Genomic DNA, 20348 nt, shown 5'->3' on the forward strand with positions numbered 1-20348 from the left:
GATACTTGTGGGTCATCCTAACCAAGCAATTAATAGAAGCCATCATCATATGGAGCCCCATATAGGCTATTATTGGATCATTAATTTTTAAAAAGTAAAGGACAAAATTAAATGCAATCTGGCATAATGTGTTTTATTTTTCTAAAAACTTTTTTTTTTTTTTTTTTTTGGTAAATTAACTGATTGGGATCAGCTACCTAATCCATATTTGTAGTTGACCATTCTGAGGATTTATGACTATGATTTTTTTTTTAATCTTTTTAGTTTCTCAGTTTATTCTGTTGGAATCCCATTCATCTTTTTAAGTCATGCTTTATTTTCCTTGAAATGCCTAGTACTCTTTTGTCCTCTGTGGCCAGTTATACTCACCTCCCAGAACATTTTCTAACTGGGATTTTGAGGAATAATTTGGTGTTAGATCCTCTGCTGGATTTGGCCTAGAGCACCTGTCTCTAAGAGCTTGTTAGAAGCATTAATAAAGATGGTGAATATCAAGTCTCTATTGTTATGTTAGTTTCTCATGTTTACAGTATTTTGAGGAATAAAGAACAGGAAAAACAGGGAGTTGGGGTGGGCAGGGTGTTGTGTGTGTGTGTGGGGGGGGTCTGCCTGGCTAGGCTAATTGAAAGGAGAAGATGTGGAAGCTCAATGTGTCTGAGGACATAAGGTCCACTGAGATCCTGGAAGACTTTGAGAGCTGATAGTGAACATGTGGCCTACTTAATTGGCACCCAAATTCAGATTATAGATAGTAGCAGATTAGTGCTTTGGTTAGAGTTTGTTAATTGGTTTAATGTTTATGCTCAAGAGAAAAAGAAAAAAGACTCAAGATTCCCAGTCATTATCTAACTTCATTCACAGGAAAGAGTTCCAGAGGTCTCAGATGTTTCCTGTCCCATCAGAATCTCCAGTGGGTCAGGAGATGCCCAGGAGAAAGACTGGAGATAGTGAAGTAAATAGATCTCTTCTGATTGAACTTAAATCTTCCAATTGGCATTCCAAGAATCACTACATTTTTGATAGATGGCATTTTTAAACTTTACTATTATAGTCAAGTAATGAAAATTCATTTGCAACTGATCTTTATTGAAATGCATTTTTATCAATCTTATACACTAATTACCAATTTTTAAAAAAATCATCCATTTCATCATTTCTATTTACTTAAGAATATGAATGTGATTTTTTTTTTATTTTGAATGTGAAATCTTTTGGTAGTCAAATTCACCTGGTTCTGCAAGAGTTAAATGCTCATTTGTTTTCTTAACATCTTTTATTGTTGATACAATGTGTATTAACCTGTGCATTTTGAAATTGAAAACTACCTTTGCAGAACCATTCATCTCTTTTAAATTATAGAAGCCCCTTTAAATTATCCCATTCTTGAAATCAGGAACAAGTAAATGAAAACCTTACCCTATCTCTACTCTGTAATCACTTTTAAAGGGATCTCTGCTGATTGAAATAGTTTTTCCTTAGTACTGATGATAACTTTGGAATTACCCTGGCCTAACCAAAGTGGCAGTGCCTTTTCTAAAAGGCTTCCAGAAGCCATTTAGGATTGTTGACCAGACTATGGTATCATATTTAAAAATAAGCAACAGATTTGCAGTAAGTAAGTCTGATCAGTTTGAATCCATGTAAATAAAAAAAGAAAAACTAAATAAATGAAATTTTTATGCCATGCCAAAGATCCAGAGAACACACTCCTCCTAGTTCCTGAATGCAGCAAATCTCTTGATCTCTTTTTATTTTTTACAATTTGGTCCATGCTGGTCCATGTCTTTCCTGTAGCTTCAGATATTATAAATCCAAAATATGTTGAAAGACCTGACAAAAGGTGCCTTTGCTTCCCGTGGATTCAGTGGGTCCCTTTCAAGGTTCATAAGTGACACTTGTGTGGTCCTCACCTTGTACAAGGCTCCGGGCATCCTTGCTGCTGTAAGCACCTCCCCCTCTGCTGTGCCTGCTTCTTCAGTGGGCATTTAGGGTAAGGAGTGTGGTTCAGGATCAAGAAAACACCTGCTGAACAAGAGTCGTGAGAGATGGTTGTCTTCCCTGACAGGAGGATCCACAGTGTATTTCTCTTCTAAGGCTCTTTCAAACTGGCTGAGGACTGCAGGAAGTGAGATGTGTGGTTTGTTCTGAAAAAGCCACAGGGGGCCTCTTCCTTTGGCCTTCTTCTCTCATACAAACAGCGAGCAGCTTTCCTTTATGAAAAACTGGAATCTGGGCATTTAGAGGGTTGAAAAGAGAACCAAGGAGGAAGAGAGCTAACCATTCCAGAGACAGGGCAGAGGCTAAGGATGCTGAGATTCCCCATGGTGGTTCCCACTTTTCAACTCCTTTCAGCCATCATTTTTGCGGGCTCCCTCCCCCTAGTTTACCCCTCCAAGAGACTTTTGTGTTGTTTTGTTCCACTACGCCCTATGCATTTGGCTCTTTTGTTTTTATTCTCCCCACGCCTACTCCATTGCCCCCCACTGTTTTTCCTGATAGAAATCTCACTCATGCATTTCCTTTTTGATTTCAATGGGTTATTTTGTCTTCCCTCTTTTTCTGCCTTCAATCTTTCTTTTTTCTTTTTTTTTTTTTAAACCCCCCCCCCCTTTTCTGCCTCTGGTCCCAGAGAGAAACGACCACTTTCCTGCTGGGCCGGGATGACAGTGCTGTTAGCATTCCCAGTGCCAGCTCTCCCCACATCTGTGCAGCCTTTGTCTCTGGGCAGAGGAGGATTTGGAATGGTCTGCTGGCAGTGTCAGGGAGACTAATGGGAAATGAGTCCTGAGAGAGGGAGGAAGGGAGAGAGGCTATGGGGAGGTGGAAGGAATAGCAAAGGGGATTTGGATGCACTGGTGTGGGAAGCAAATTAAAGAATGCGTGGTACCAAAGGCACGTCCAATATAACACAAATGCAATATGGATGATAGAGTCAGAGTCAGAGTCGCACCAGCAAGGAACAGCGTGGCCCAGGGAAGAGCCCATGGACTGACTCCTTGCAGTTAGGAGAGCTTGACCACTTACCACCATGCTTGCTTTGAAAGATTTTGAAGTTTTGCCTCCTTTCATGTTCTTCGGACTTCGCCTGAATACTGATGTATATGTCCCCTTATGAGAGAGATTGTTCTTTCCTTTACTTTCCAGACGATTTCCCACATGGTCCAGTCCTTTAAATCCATGTTTCAATTATGAATAGTTCTCTGAGGAAAAACATGTGGTCTGGGATCTAGTATGATTTAAACATAACAATCATTCATTTAAAAAAATTAATTGTCCCAGACACTTTGGAGGAAAAAAATTTACAGCACTCATTACACTAAAGTTTATTGAGCTAGATGCTAAATGTAATAGCACATTTAATTTCCATTTGACAGATGGTAAAAACAGAAGCATCATGAGGTTAGGTTATTAATCCAAACTCATGCATATGTCTTCTGGATACCTTATTCTAGCAAAAGACATGAGATACAAATAACCAGAAGGCAGAGGACCTGCATGTGCTTGTTGTATAAATTGAAGAAAATCAGTCTTTAATTTTTTTCTCTTTTTTTTTCTTTTTTGTCCTTTTTAATTAGTGAGACCCAACTTTCCAAAAATCTTAGGAGCAATTTTGTTGTTGTTGTTGTTGTTGCTTTTGGTTCCAGGAATTGAACCCAGAGATACTTAACCACTAAGCCATATCCCCAGCCCTTTTTCATTTTTTATTTTGAGACAGGGTCTTGCTAAGTTGCCGAGGCTATCTTAGAACTTGCAATCCTCCTTTATTAGCCTCCTGAGCCACTGGAATCACAGGCGTGTGCTACCACACCTGGTTTAGGTGCTATTTTTTTTAAATACATTTTATCCTTCAAGAAAATTCTTGTGACCTTTGTTTATTATGTTCAGCTCTCTGACCACCCCCATCCAAATCTTGCAGCACGGTGACTAAACAGCACAGGCTAGTTTAGAGCATGGTTCTAAACTGGTTATTTGTCAGTGCAGAACAAACCAAGAGGGATGGCACACCTTGTATTGGGATACACCTGGCAGCCACTCTTCTTGTGTCTTACTGTGCAGCCCCCTTCTTGCTAGCACAATGCAAACATAGGCCTTTGAAAGCAGGCTCACAAAATGATGAGAAAATGTACCTGTGCTATTAAAAGCAGCTCCCCACTGCTATCTGTAATGAGCTGACTGCCACCTTTCCCCTTCTTCACTGGTCATTTGCCTGCCAGTGCACAAAATGTTCTAGTGGGCTGGGGATAGAGCTCAATGGTAGAGTGCCTGCCTAGCATGCACGGGCCCTGGGGACTGGGTTTGATCCCCGCACTTAAAAAAAAAAAAAAAAAAAAAGTTTAAATATTTTGTGATTATGTTAATGGAAGGAGAAAGGACTTTGGGGTTAAATAAATTAGTCATTCCAAGTCATACCCCAAACCCTTAACTAGAGTTTCTTTAGATGTTAATTAAGAGCAAGTGTCTGTGCCTCTTCTCTGGCCACAGGCATGCCGGAAGCACAGACTGGAAAATCAGCATTGGAATAACTGAGTTGGCTGCACTTTTAATGATTCTGTTTTTATCCTGTTCAGATATGGTGAGGCACAATGTCCTTTCTTTTCCTTGTCCCCATCCTTAGATTGTCAAACCCTTGTTGTTAATGAGTTAAAATATTTCATGTTCCCTCCCATGCATGGAAGCTTGGACCCTGGGGGTCACTGGACCCATGGTGGATGCAGCTCTGATGGCCAGTGCTGCAAAAGAGGCCTCTGTTGCCTCAGTTGGGTACAATTAGCAGTAATGATGGGGGCCTAGCTACTGGTGAGGCCAGGCTGTTTGTGTTCCTGGAATTCCTTCCACAATGATAGGATTCAAAGGTTTGCCAAAGGTATCTGGAGCTCCTCAGAAGGACCGTGGGGCCCAGTGGGCCTCTTGCTCCTGATCCTGTGGAGGATGCCCTGTCTGCAACTGAAAAGGCATGGAGTGCTTGGTTCTCTGGCCTATAGCTTGAGTGACTTCAAATGCAAGTGGGAGTGAAGTGGTCCTCTGTGTCATCTTCCCACACTGATGTCCCATTTGATTGATGTGACCAGCTATATATGACAGAAAACAGGACAGTTATCACTATCTAAACTCTAAGTGGTGCTTATGGTGGGCTGGACACTGTTATATGCATGTTATGCATAATGACTCAGGAAACCTCCCAACAACCTTTGAGATTAATATTAATCGAGCTTTGCATGTGTGACAACCAAGGCATTACGAACTTGTCCAGCATCTAGTATGTGTTGGAACTGAGAGTTTAAACCAAGAGGGGCAGTGCCAGGAGCCTCAGTCCTAGTCTCTGCCCGGTCTGCTTTGGATGTGTGTATGAGGTGGAGGGAGAAGGATTATCATTCTTATTTCCTCAGAATCACAGAAGTAAGGAACAGAAGTACACCACAGTGAATCCCACCATTGTGTACATCCATAAGAATGTGATCCTAATTAGAATAAGATATATTCCATGCTGTGTAATTCTATCAAAATGGATTCTACTGTCATCTATCATGAAAAGAACCACTAAAAAAGAATATTCTCAAATGTTAAAAAAGATGATTGAGTTAGATGTTTGTTGTTCATATAAGGTACATGGTGGATACAAAAATAATGAAAGCGTTCTGATACTCAAAAGATTTAGAATAATTTAAGAGATAAGGCATAACATTTGACAAGGAAATTTGAGATACAGGGTAGAACCAAGGAAGCATCATGGGAGTTCTGAGATCACAGATCATCTCTTCAGAGGACCTTGTCACAGACAGGGCTTTGAAAAATGTGTTGGGTTTGAGTATGACATTAGAAAAAGAAAGGCTGTTGTGGGTAGGGAGAGTGGGGGATCAAGCTCCCAGATCTAGAAACAGATCTAGAAACAATCAGTTGTGCCCTTATGAGTTCAGCTGACGTGAATAAATGAAACTTAAAGAACCAATGAAGGAAGGGTTCTTCCCAGTGTAAGGCTGTAAACTTCATCACGTACTTGGGAATGAACAGTAGATGATAGATGGAAACTTGGAAATCCAGGTGATAAAAGACCATTTTATTTTTAAATAACACTTTCTTCATGCAGTTACATTCCAGGCAGAGACCTGTTAGGAAGTCTACTTGTCAACTAGAATAAAAAGTAAAAAGAGGAGGGAGTAAGGGAAGGAGAGAGGGAGAAACCAGGAGGAGGCTGGGATATGGCTCAGCAGTAGAGTGCTTACCTAGCTAGCATGCCCAAGGCTCTGTGTAGCATCCCCCGTGTTCCTTAAAAAACAGATTCACCTAGCTCCAGTGAAGAGTAGATGGGAAAGCAATGAGGTCAAGATGATTTAGCTCCAGGATGAACAGAACTTAGAAATTCGATGATATCACAGTCATTTCTTTGGCAAATTCATGGTTAGAAACTTAGAATGTCTTCCCCCCCAGATTTCTTACGTTATGCAAAGTAAGTTAATTTGCAATAATAATGATCTCCCCCAATACAAAGACAAATCCCAAGGATTGTAACATGCCCAGTACCTAAAACTGTATTTGGTACTTCCTGCCATGTTTATTCATTCATTCAGCCAAATATTTAAGCATCGGCCTGGAACTGGACTCTATGCTGGGTATCAAGAAGGACACAGTGATGGGGAAAGCACAGGCTAAATCTTCCACAAGTTTACCAGAGTCTAGATTGAGAGGCAAATCAGTAGGTAATTTGAAAATACTTACTCAAGTCTCGTGCTTAGTAAAGTAATTCCATATCCCCATTGACCTTGGATGGTCCCAAGTTAGATGATAAGTCCCACTTCCCAACTCAAGTATGAGTCACAGGGTCAGCATGTGAAAAGAGAGGTCATGTAGGCAGGGTGTTTAATGCAATATGTGCAGTGGGGTCTTAGGGGACTTTGTGTAGGAAAGGGGGCTCCAGGCTGAAGGATAAGGGATTGCAAGGAGGGAAGCAGTGGTCAGAAGGCAGAACAGTGGACATTCCAAGTAGTGTATTCAGATTGGATGTGAGAATTAGTAAATAAAGCACCAACCAAAGACAAACTCATGTGTTTTTCAATTTCTAATGATGTGTTTATAATTATTTATGGGTATGCATAACATTTCTTCCAGGTTTTAGAAGGGAAATTTCATAAAAAGTAAGACTTTAGCCTTTTTCTAATATGAAGACATTGGACCAGATGACGTGTGCAGTGTTTGCAGTTGTAAAACATGATACTATGGGAGGACCCTGAAATACATCCTATAGCTAAAGAATGAGAAACAGTCCTGGTAGCCCACCTGATTGGCTGTTGTTTCTCTGGGCAGCCACCTCACCATTCTTCACTTCCTCTGCTCCAATTAATTTTATTTCTTCAACTTGATTGAAAGTCTTTTGACAGCAGACTGTCTCATCTTTTGCATTTCCCATTCTATCCGTTATTGACTCCAGATTGGGAGATGAGTGATCAAGAGGTAGAAGAATTCTTTTTTGTTTGTTTGTTTTCTTTTTGTCTTATTATTCCTATCACCAAATGACTCCTTTAAAATTCACCTTTCTATGGCATTTTAATTCTGTGACTATAGTTTCTCTGTTAATGTTTAGTTTGGAGCTTATTTTTGATGGGCATCTTGCTTTCTTCTTGTCTAGGACCTTCTGAACTATTGGACATGGCAGACAGTGAAACGTGAGTGTTGCCTTTCATTGCATAGTCTAGATTATTTTCTTCAGAACATTTCTAGGAGAAGATTAAAATCTAAGGCATATGAGGTAATTTTAATTTCATTGATTAAAAGTCCACTATCAACTGTATTTATAACTGTGCAGGCAGGGCTAATCTGAATAAAAAAATTTATGATAAAAATTGATGATATGTCATAATGACTACATGCATAGACAATGCTAATCATCAATGAGAGCTTCCTAGAAAGAAGATACTTTTACACTGGAGCATCTTGAACTGCTGAGAATCGTCAATAAATACATTTACCTCTCTATATATAAACTTGGTAGAATAAAGATGAGTGGGATGGAGAGAAATTAGTTGATGAGCAGTTAACTAGGTAGAGAGCAAAAGTGGGAATGAGTAGAATGGAGGACCAGGGGGTGGGGTTTCAGCTGTGAGTTTCTAAAAGCCACCATTGCTCTGTAGAGCTGGTACACACAGCATGTCCCTTTGGCACTGTTGTGAGTTCTGCTGCCACTAACCCCAGTTTGCCTTTTCTATGGGTTGCATTTGATTTTTTTTTTTTTAATGAAACTCTATGGCATTAAACATCTTTTTACTTTGGAACTCAGAATGGGAATATATTCCTCCCTAGACTGCCTTTCACAGATGGAGACGAGTCTATCACTATGTCCTCCCAGAGGCTGGTCTTAGGCCTGCTTCCTGCTTGGAGATCTTGGGCCCCTGAAAGTCTCACTGAGCCTCCCACATGCCCTCTGAGGCTGCCCCTCCTTCTGCCTGCCACTCACACAGAACCCAAAGTGGCCTGAGCAGAGTGGAGGCCAATCTGGTACTTTCAAGTCAGGTTTTCTGGAGATATTCTTTTGAAGGCCAAGTAGGGTCAATCAAGCATTCTGAGATGCCACAGAAAAGTGGTGGCCTTTCATGCTGCTCCCTGGGTACTCCACCCAGTACCTTTCATGCTCTGCCCAAACAGAGACACAGAGGGAATTATTTTGGTGTGCAGACAAATCTATGCAATTATTCTATTTGATAACGCCATCAAACATATGCTAAGTCAAGCAGTATAGAAAATTCTAAAAAACTAACAAACTATTTTAAAAAAATCACTAAGCCTAGTTAACCAATGGAACTAGATATGATATGATGGTCAATCAATGAGAAAGTCAAGTTTTAGGCACCCCCTAGATCACCTTCCCAGGAACTTCCCACAGCCCTGATCTCAGCTGCCCTCAGGGGAAAAGGCTGAGGAACACAGGACAGCAGCAACATGGTAGGGGGTAGGATAATTCCCTTCACCATTCTGCCCCCCCCCACCCCCAAGCCTGTCCCCAGCGCCTTTATGAGTGGCTTCCCATTTCATCTTTGATTTAGGGGTGAGACTGCACTGCATAAGGCTGCCTGCCAGCGGAACCGGGCTGTGTGCCAGCTTCTGGTGGATGCAGGAGCATCTCTGAGAAAGACGGACTCCAAGGTAACTGGATGAGCGAGTGCAAACATCCTCCCTCCCTTGGGATCGGGCCACTGTTGCCTTCGCTGGAGCCCCTAGCACAGGCATCCTTTCTGTGCTTATGGAAGTGCCTGGGGCTTTGGAAAAAGGAGGAAAAAATAGAGTGCTTCCTTTAGAGAAAGTGCATTTTAAATGCATAAGCACAAAGGGCGGGTGTTGCTTGCCTGTGGCACTTTATAAACCTTTCAACGTGCTGGCCTTGGGACTTGGGGGTTGTTTGTTGAACTCCAGCAGGCAAATTGTGGGGAGGGGAGATCCAAAGCCCCAGGAAAGGGGTCAGGACTATGTTCAAAAACATTGGCCTGGATAATGAGAAGTTCCTTTGGGATTTCTCTTTCAGTACTGAATCCGATGCCATTTAAAATCTGTTCTTTATGTGGCTCCTTACATGGATGCCAAAGTGATTACCTGTTGGCTCTTTGGAGCTTGGTTCCCAGCTTTGAGATGGTTACAGTCTTAAATCTGCTGTATTTCTGAGGTTCTCTATTTTTCTTTCATTTTTGAAAATTTCTTTCCATTTCTGGCTTTATAGTATTCCCTAAAAGTTAATCTAGAAATTAGATAGGGTGGGAATTACTGTTGGTACAGAAACTGAAACTTAAGGGAAGTTGAGTGTGCCCTTGGACTTCCTCTTTGAGCATTCAGCCTAGTGTTGTTTTAGCAGATTGGCTTTTTTCATTTGGTGACAGAATACCCTACTGTCCCAGAAGGATGATGTGACAACAAAGTTGGTTTTCATGCTCAGTTTGTATAATCTGTTTTGTTGCCTCACCCTGAGGCAGTGTAGCTTGAAATGTGATGGATTTCTTTGCAGCCAAAATTATATAAATCTGGATTTAGAGTGTATGGGTATCTTGAAGGTAGTGAGAACACCGAAGAGAAAGGGTGGTGAGATGAAGTAAAGGTGCAGTTGAAGTTTAATAGAGTTGAACTTGGACTGAGCCTGGGGGGTGGTGTTTCTACAGAAGATCAACCCTATAAAGAATCCTGATAAGCTCTGAGAGTTTTAAAGTACCCTGGGTAGACTCCAAGGAATGGCCAACTCTTACCCTAGAGTTGCAGAGAAGAATTTTAATGTATAGATAAAGCTTTCATTAAGCAAGCACTGAGTAATTTGGATTTTGAGTAACTGTAGCCATGACACATATTTAACTTAGAAGTTTAATCAATGATTTCAGCTCCACTAGACTTATTTAAGTAATGAGACTGCATATGTGCAATTTTTGCCCTAGAAATTGCTCAGACTTCAGCAGGCATTGTGAAGTAACAGTCTCCTGAGTAGACCTCTTTCCTTTCTGAGCTAGTTGGGTTGTTAGGAATCCTGCAGTTCCCTGGCAACACACCAGCATTCTTGCCCTCTTGCTGCATCAATTCTGCTTTAAGCATTTCAAATACACTTGAGCTGTGTCCCGGTTTCTAGCTGGTCAGTTACTCATCTGGCTAGCCAATTTAGTATGTTATTTCAAATGGCAGATAATTGCTCAATAGGATACTCTCTCCAGATGACCTTTGTATCAGAGGCTTTGATGGTTAACCTACCTGAGGAGCATGCACATTGTAGGCAGGATTAGACCAGTCCCTGTTGGGTGGGGTTGGCCTGGGGCCACTCAGAGCATGCAGGTTAGCTGCCCATCTATCACACAAAGGCTAGTTTCTACTTAATTATTAAAAAAGAAAAAAGAAAAGATAGGAGACACATGAAATAAAGGACAAACTGGGACTCAGGAGACTTGGCCTGTGAGCAGGTTGCCCTTTTTATTTTTCTATTTTCTTCATCAGTTAAGTGGACTCAAGGTTCTCTGGGATTTCTTCTAATTTTGTGTCTTGTATATGTGTGCTTTTTCAAAATGCAAATAACTTCATTATTTTTATGACTATAAATATAGAACATTCTCACACAGAAAACTAATACTATAGAAAACACACACACACACACACATAACAAAAGCAAAAATCACTAAGGATCCCACAACCTAGACCCGAATCCAATAAAACTTTTAGTGATCTCTCTTTATATGTCTGTCTATTTTTCTTCCATTTCTTTTAAATTGGGTGAAGTGATACTATATATGCCATATTGTATAACATGAGTTTTCACTCCACATTATGTTCTAGGGTAAGTAATGCAGCTCTGCTTCATTCCTTTTAAGGATCTTTAATTTAGGCATTCTGTAACTTAATGCTAGTACATAGTGCTAGAACACTGAACATGATAATTAAAACTTGATCTTCTCCTAGAATTATTTAGGAAGAAGTAATGTCCCAGGAATTTCTCTTATTAGAGAAAAGTTCCTTAAAAATCAATTCAGAGTCCCACTAAATGCAACAGGAATTACTATGGGAACCTTAAGCTAGTGGTTAAATGCTAAATTCTAACTAATTAGGAAAAGTTTTAGACTGATTCCAGAGCCATCATTACTGTTCTTAAATCCTCTACTTACATACCTTTGTATGCTACTTGGAGCAGGTTGAGTGAGGCCAGCAGTATTCACTGGGGTACCTGAGATGAAGACAAAGATGAAACTCTTTACTGATTACTATTCTTATTATTATTGGTACTAGGGATTGAACTCAGGGGGGCACTTAACCACTGAGCCACATCCTCAGCCCTTTTTTTGAGACAGGGTTTTGCTGAGTTGCTTAGAGCCTCACTAAGTTGCTGAGGCTGGCTTTGAACTTTTGATCCTCCTGCCTCAGCCTCCCAAGCCACTGGGATTACAAGCATACATCACTGCGCCCAGCATTTAATAATTGTTTTGAAGCCATGTGCATTTATACATGGAACCATTTCTTTGGTATAATGATCATGAATTTACCTTTTCCTTAGAACTTGATAAGACTTTTTAAATAAGTAAAATAATATAATTGAACAAAAGTTTAGAAAACCTCAAGGGACATTAAGTGGGCATTTGAAAAAATGGACACACTGCTTCCCTTTAGTGCAGACTTGTACTCACCAGTCTCATTTAAAAAACTTCTCAAACAGCCAGATATGGTTGTGTACATCTGTAATCCCAGTGGCTTGGGAGGCTGAAGCAGAAGGATCACAAGTTCAAAGCCTCAGTAGCTTAGTGAGGTCCTAAGAAACTTAGCAAGACCCTGTCTTTAAATAAAATCTATTTTAAAAGGGCTGGGGATTTGTCTCAGTAGTTAAACACCCCTGTGTTCAATCCCTGGTACAAAAAAAAAATTCAAACATAAATACAAATGCTTGGTGTATATATACAGATATACAGAAAGCATTATAGTAGGCTATAAGAAATTATGTAATAATTTAAAATATTTTGAAGGTGTAATGACATAAAATCATGATGTATTATTAAGTGAAAAAAGTTATATAACAGCATATAGGCAAAGTGTAGTTTTATTTTTATAAAGAAAATTATGCATAGAGGTATAGAAAATGATAAAAATAACTTATGGAAGATGAAAACTGGTTTTCCTATTTTAGTGCAATGATTGGTGATTTTTATTTTATTATTTATGCTTTTTTTTTTTACTTTTCCAAGATTCCCTTAATCAATATCCATCATTTTATATTCAGAAATTAATTCATTTTGAAGCAATCAGGTAGTTAATTATAAATTGGGCATAACTTAACTGAAGACTGAAACCAGCAAAGAAAACCTTTCAGATTATTTGTGAGTAGCCCTTCCTCTCAACTTCAGCTTGTCAGTTCCTAGAGTTTAATATAATAGAATCCAAACTAGAAATTAGACTGCTCACTTCCTGTTTTTTAATGCTGTCTTATCTCTCCCTTTCTAAAAAGGGTCTGTGTCCCTACAGTCACTGGGCCACTCTCTCTGTTTCTCCCTCTCTAAAACTCTGCAGACTTCTGTTTTCCGAGGTTTAACATCTCAAAAGTGATACACTCTTTAATTTGCCAATCTCACAAGTTGGATATAATGCTTATGATAAGATAATAGATTTGAAAGTGTCTTGTAAACTGGAACAGGGAAAACATGGGAAGATCCTTATTAGTGAGTAACCCCCTCCCCCGGGGTGGGGGGGGAGCTCTGTTTCTCTGATAACATGCATTTTGTCTCACTCTGAGTGTTTGTGTCTCTCTCCTTCTCACTGCCACCTCTAGGGTAAGACGCCTCAAGACAGAGCACAGCAGGCTGGGGACCCAGAGTTGGCTGCTTACCTCGAAAGCCGCCAAAACTATAAAATCCTTGGCCATGAGGACCTGGAAACTGCTGTTTGACCCTGGTAGATGGGCCAAGAGGATGAGTGAGCAAATCACCTGTGCCCTGCTGGCAGTTGGGCAGCTCCCCTGGAAGAAGATGATGGAATCCATGTATCTATCTGTCTCCTGCAAGAATCTATCTGAGACCATGCCACCAGTTTTTAAGGGCTACCAAGATGTACAACAGAACATGATAGCCCAGTGAGAAGGAGGCAGGCAACCTGGAGATTTGTGGAATGCAAGTTCCACAAAATTTGATCCTTATTGCTTCCAGCAAGTAGCATGAACTTCTGTGTTCACCTGTATAATTTATTTTACAGATTCAAAGGATGTTTGTATAAAAGGCACTGCTCCCTCCTCCCCCATGCATTTTCATCTTTCCCCCGTCCCACACAATTCTACTGTAATTACCATCAACTTAAAAAAATATGATATCTCTTCTCTTTCCATGCAGTCTTTGAAGACCACAAGATTGTCTGAAGGTCTTTTAAAACCCCTCTGGCTGTTCTGCAGAAATATTACTATAAAACCACTTCCATTTCCAAGACTAAAGATACCGAGACTACTTAGTGACTCTTTGCATGCCCTCCCCTTCCCCCTCCTGTTTCATCCTATAGGAGCTGGAAAGTGCCACATGGATAACGTCAACTTGTGGGCTAATCTCTGAGGCCTGGTGAGGTGGCATGGGAGCTGTCTGTGCTCAGAGGTACCTCAGAGAGGTCACCCAGGGGTCGGCCCAGGCAGCTGGGCTGTTTGCCGATAGCCATGCAGGACGGGTTCAGCTTGGGCTGTTTGTACAGCTCCGTACTGCCTATGTGTAGCCATCTTTGCCTTTTGCTGCAATAGAGATGAGCAAAGGATTAAACAAAGGCCCATAGCTAGTTTGCAGAACCACTCAATTTCAAGTGCTGTTTAAATTGCAGGGCAGAAAACCGTGTGGGAACTGTGGTCACAGGAAATGGAGCACTCTAACAGCGTTTAGTTCTAGTCTTTGTTGAGTGATAATAGAAAGCAACCTAATCGACTTGGGGTGGGGGGGGACAGCGAAAGCAGAAGTAGCAACGTATGTCAAGATAATACACTGGAGCAAGAAAACAGTCATAGGAATGTTGCACAGAAGCTAATGACATAGACTCTTGGATCCAGTGGTGAGAGGGGGTCCATTTAAGCTTTTCCTTCTAGGGTTCATTTTCCTGATTTCCAGGAAGTCTTGACCCAAGGACAAAGCCTTGTTGAATGAATCCCACCCACTTCCAGATTCCCAGAATGCCTGGCTCTTTCTGATGGATGCTTCATTTGTTGCTTGTCAGGTTCTGAGCTCATAGCTGAGAACCCTATTTCCAAGTATGGGGTAGTCTAATATATTTCTTTCTCTGCAGGCAGTTCTTGGTGCTGTGGCAATGTGGGAGTCTAGCCAGAAATGTCTGGGAGTGGGGGACTCTGTGATAACTAAAATATCAGGAGAAAAAGTCTTCTAACTTTCTGTCCAAATATCTACTTGAGTTGGGTGTGAGTCAAAAATAAACGCAGGTGTCCAAGGGTTTTATTTTGGCTAAATCTGGTATCTTCTGAGCTTCCTCCATTTTGTTCCTGGACACAACCAAACGCTCCCCTAGTGTTTCTGCATGTGACCATTAATGATCATTTCTCTATATTTAATGTTAAGGGCCAGTGGTGACACATTATTTGTCTGAATCACATCTTGGTCCCAAATCATCATTTTTAATGTATGGATGTAATATACTGTATTTGTTCAGAGCAACCTGTCAGTAGATGGAAATTTTATTTAGCACAGTTTCTCCTTAGTCACTTCAAAACCAAATGGTTGGCATCGTTTCCAGCTGTGGGAGAATGGGTTGGCTATGAGTAATCCATTTCCATCTATCAGCCTCAGACCTGGAACTCTCTCTTGGATTTTACAGTCAGGGAAGGAGGGGTTTCAGTAGATTGTTTCCAGAAGCTGGGGGAAAAAATATATGCTCCAGGAGAGTTTAATTACTGGGCTTCTGCAGGGAGTGTTTCAGTTGGTGGGACTGTCAAGGAAACATTGTGATGACAGAAATATAATATAATCCTTAAAACAGACTGGTATCTGGCTTTGAATGGTGCCTTCCATTCCCTGGATTGAGCCAGACATTTGGCCAGGCAGTCAGTTACCCAGCTGCCACTGTTGGGATAAAGGACTCCATTTTCATCAGTTACCATCTCAGATTTCTCTGTGAGTGCTTTAAAGCATCCCAGAGAAAATTTAGGGCACAGGTGGCCATGGGCCAATTCAAACAGCTCCAATGGAAGACACAAATAAACCCCTGGTATGAAGACTGATGAAGTACTGACTACTGGAAGGGTCCTGGTGCATCTGGAAACTGTTTAAAAAAAAAAAAAAAAAGCATTAGAGTCCTACAGCATTGATGGGGAACAATATGTGAGCTATCTCTTTGAAAAAGCAAACACCTCCAGGATTTGGGATTTAAAAAAAAAAAGTGAGCAGAACAGCCACATATTTACTGGCTTCACTATTGAATCTACCTCCTGTGGCAATTTTTTTTTTTTATTTGGTTGCTGTGTGTGACAGTTTGGGCTTTAGAAAGAGCTAAAGCCATATGGTCTATGAATTTCCATCTCAGCTTAGGTATTTTGTACCCCCTTTAGTGGGCCATCAGGCCAGCCAATGGTCTGGTCCTGGTCTGAAGCCTCACATAACTTGGACAAAAATCTGTACCTATAAAAATGCTATTACAAAAAGCCTGCAGGGACATTTCTGCAAGAAGTGGCCACCTAGCTAGCCAACATTCCTGTGTTTAATCCTTTGTGTGTGGCACTGCCCATTCTGTGATTCCACTTCTATATTAGGCCACTAAAGGGATAGAAAATGGAGAATTATTTAAAGACAACATTCTATAACCTTAAAGGTAGTCATTTTGGGAACCTCATATTTCCGTATTATGCCATTAATGGAATACAGCACAATCAAGCTGGGCTTTGTCACATTCAAGGACTTGATAAAGAACAGGATTGCTAAACCAAGAAGGGAATAAGCACCATAACTTGGAATTTTGCTTTGAGATTTCTGGTTACTTCAACAGAGGCCATGACTGAAAACTATTGCAAGTTCTGAGACGGAATTTAGCTGGTGAATGCCCAGCTGTGAGATTGCTCATGACTGTGGACAGCCTCTATGCTCCATTGCTGCATACCTTTCATAATTGCTGCAGATCTGTGAGTGTTATAAGGCATTCAGCAGGTAGTTCCTTTTCATTTGGACCTGGTAACAATCCCTTGAGTAAATGATTTCTGAAATGTAATTACTAGAATCCCCGTGATATTCATGTCTTAGAAAATGTGGGGCAACAGTTTCATTTTGTGACAAGTTGATTTTATTAACAATATTTAGATTTCTTTTTATTTATGACAGTAGCACATGCTGTTTGTAACAAGTTATAATAGCACAGAGGAGTATCCCCTGCTGTGTCAAGGCATCTGTCCCTCTGTACTGGTGTCCTGTCTCAGTCCCCAGAGAGAAACGTTGTTAACGTTGATAAACATGGTTGCCTGTATGTTGCATCATAAACACCCTGTTCACATACTCATATATGCATATACAAATTCACACATGCATACAGAAATATATTTATTTGAATATATATGTGTATACACACACCTACATATATTGCATAGATTTAAAAATAGAAAACAATTGAAAAGCATGACAGTCATCTGTATATGTACAGTTAACATCAAAAGGCAAAGAGAGAGAAGATAACAGAATTTTCATTTATTTTTTGTTTCCAACATGACTGAGCTTAGTTCTTGTCACCACATCACTACAGTTACATGTGACATTTACTGTTGGCTGTGTCATAAAATCCATGACCAAGAGTCTGACAATTATTTATGTTGATGTCCACAAAACACAGAACTTGCCTCAGCCCTGAGGCTGGTCTTTGATATTTTAAGGTCTCAAATAGATAAAGGAGAGTTCTTTCCTCTGAGGCACACTCCACTTTATAAGGCTGAGTTTACAAGACTATCTCTCCATAGGTTGCCTAATGGTATTTGATTAGGGCAAGCTATTGGCAAGAAAGGGGAGTAACTTGGATATGGTCTGGAGTCTGACCAGTTTGTCTTCCAGTAGGAGTAGCTAATGAAATCACTAAGAACAGTATGATATTTTATTTAATTATGCTATTTAAAAATAAAAATAGTTCTTTGTTAAAATGGCTCATCATAAAACTACTAATTGCTCTACTTAACTAAATTATGTTCATTTTAGGAAAAAAATAGAAGAACATCTATTAAATGAGCTCTCTGATTACTCTTTAACATTTATCTAATATAAAAGCCTCTACCCACATCTCGGGAGACTCACCTTTGAATCCTCAGTGCTTCTCAGCTGCAACAATAATTTTGCCACCCATCTGCCAAAATCTTCGCCAGATATTATGATCAGAAGGGCTCTAAATGAAATTTCCTTTTAAGGCAAGTATCCATGTTGCCCAAAGGACAAGTACATGTCCACTGGCCTTGTCATCCTATAGACCTGCAACAATCCTGATAGTGGGACATAATCCGTGAGGCTCAGCACATTTCTTTCTTGTCCTATAAGAGCTCACAATCATAGCTGTTGTTTCCACACACAGTGGTATAGACAACATGTCCCCTTGACACATGGGTCCTATATGTGTTGTAGCTCTAATGGCCATCCATGGATTTTAGGCCATCTCTCACAGTTTAATGGGAAACCTAGAAAAGAAATAAGCAAGGAATAGTGCATTGGACAACTTATTCTCCCAGGACATGAGATTTATTAGACTGGTCCCCAGAAGAAAGCAGAATAATCCTTAGGGCATTAAATCAATTATTTTAAAGTAGAAGCTTGAATATGAGATGGTGTGTCCATGATGGATAGATTCCTTTTCTGTTTACATATTCCCTTATGCATGCAATTATATGTTCACAAATCAGTCACGTGCATGTATTTAATCATTTATTTAAAAAATACTTGTCACTTACTCTGATGCAGGCACCACATATGAAGGAAAAAACAATGAATGCAATGGACAAACTCAGGATTTATTGGAGTTGGCAGCCAAGGGGGAGAGACAAATTCCAATGTGAAAAATGCTGTGTGGGAGAAACCCAGGGTCCCCTAGCATGTCCTGGAAGTTCAGGGCTAAGCTGTATTTGTAATGGCCAACAGTGTTTTAGGCTTATAAAAACAAAATTAACTAGGAAAGAAATAATGACATTTTGCATTTCCTTTTTCTTAAGAGTTTTAAAATGTTCTTAAAAATGTGTTTTGAAACTAATATTTTACATGAGACTTAGGAACTCGTCTGAAGTAAGGGTTGAAACTACTTTATCCCAGCTCTTAAGGGCAAAACTGGGAATAAGAAGCAGAGCTTGCACTGGATCTTGATTAAATATAAAGGAAATGAGCTATAAATTGTCAAAGAATGCATTGGTCATCCTTACAGAGTTCTAAACTAGCAGCCCCTGGGAGAATTTTAACAGAGGGTATTTGACCATCTTTAAGATTGTTCTGACCGGACATAGGATCTGAGAGGGATGGGTTTAGATTCTGTATTTTTCTGTTATGATCTTTTAAAAAGATGTCTTTGTTGAGTGGCAGGATTTCATTTAAAAAATTCACGAAAACCTTGATTTTTCATCTTTAAATCATCATTTTGTACATGAGAAGCTTTAAAATATTGGGGGAAATGAACTTTAGTTATCATTTAGAAGTTTACAACCACTAAGCATGAATTTAAGAGCTAGCAAAAAAGAAACCATACAAAGAGCTGTAACTTCATTTAAAATACTTCTGGGAGCATTATGTATCTTGACACATTCTTAGGCATTCTCAAGGAAAATTCTATTAGAAATCTGTCTTACTGTTTGTTATATATATGAAGCACTGTGATTTGATATTCTTAAAGTTAAGGGTAACCTTATATAATCACAGAAGAAAATTCTGTCTAAAAGATATTTAGGAGCAAAGTAAATGTAAATGAGAGGTAGTTGTGGAAAACGCCTGGCTTCAGCTACCAGCATGGCGATTACAAAGAAGGAAACAACCACAGAAGAAAAAAAGTAATAATCTAGGTTTTCTCCCAACTTTAAGTTTCAACCTCTAAAACCAAATGGCATGTGAAATGGGAGCCTCTGATAGTGGCTCAAACTGAGACTATCTTCTTTCTCAACTCTTTAATGAAACACATATATAGCTTTTAACATAAAATAGTTGAACGACCAATCTATATTATTTCTTAATAACAATTTTCATAATGTTTTTTTTTAAAAAAAAATTAGTGGTTTGGCATTTTAATATGCCTTTTGGCACTTTTGAGCTTCAATACAACCCCAGGAGATGGATAATACATTTAGATGAATAAATTGAATCTTGAAGCAATGAATTCATCTTGCATAGATCATATAGCAAAGGAGAACTGCAGCCAGAACTGAGGTCTTTAGAAATTGCAGGTTCACATGCCTATAAGAGAGGCTTTCCAAGTCCACAATTCTCCACCATTGCCTTCAATGATATTTTACATCACTTGTTCAGATTTCCATACTAAAATTGTTCCTCCATGAAAAAAAAAAAAAAAAAAAAAAACTCCTACCTAAGATCCCACAGCAGAAGTTGGTTAGGACCAAGGGAGAATGTGAAATAAAAAATTCAAGAGCTTTCGTTATCAGAGAGAGGCTTGCCAGCCTAGACATATTTCAAGAAAAAAAAAAAAAGCAGGTCAAAGGAATGGATTGTTTGAATGATTTCATGAGGATAAGTTAACACTGAAGGTTTATGACTCCTCTGCTTTATTTCTGACTCTCAATGTTTATAAAACGTGAATACTATTTTCCCTCCTTGAAAAGATATTGGAATGAAATTGTTTCAGAATGCTGCACCAGAAAGTGTTGAGAGTGGCCCTATCAATCAAGATGCTATTGCTCTGTTCATGGGTGGTCCCACAAAGTTCATCACTCATGT

At 39.7% G+C, this 20348-nt stretch overlaps 1 protein-coding gene across 2 annotated transcripts in view; it reads left to right on the top strand.

Moving 5' to 3' along the window:
* The window catches only part of Dgki (diacylglycerol kinase iota), a 408417-nt gene extending 395042 nt beyond the window's left edge, over positions 1-13375 (top strand). For both annotated transcript variants that reach the window (XM_027952172.2, XM_027952173.2), the window contains 3 exons: positions 7622-7658; positions 9033-9132; positions 13259-13375. In XM_027952172.2, coding sequence (XP_027807973.1) covers positions 7622-7658; positions 9033-9132; positions 13259-13375 — 254 coding nt within the window. The remainder of the gene's footprint in view (positions 1-7621; positions 7659-9032; positions 9133-13258) is intronic.
* Positions 13376-20348: the final 6973 nt, after the last annotated feature.

The sequence above is a fragment of the Marmota flaviventris genome, chromosome 1 (assembly GCF_047511675.1).
Source record: "Marmota flaviventris isolate mMarFla1 chromosome 1, mMarFla1.hap1, whole genome shotgun sequence".
Lineage (NCBI taxonomy): Eukaryota > Metazoa > Chordata > Mammalia > Rodentia > Sciuridae > Marmota > Marmota flaviventris.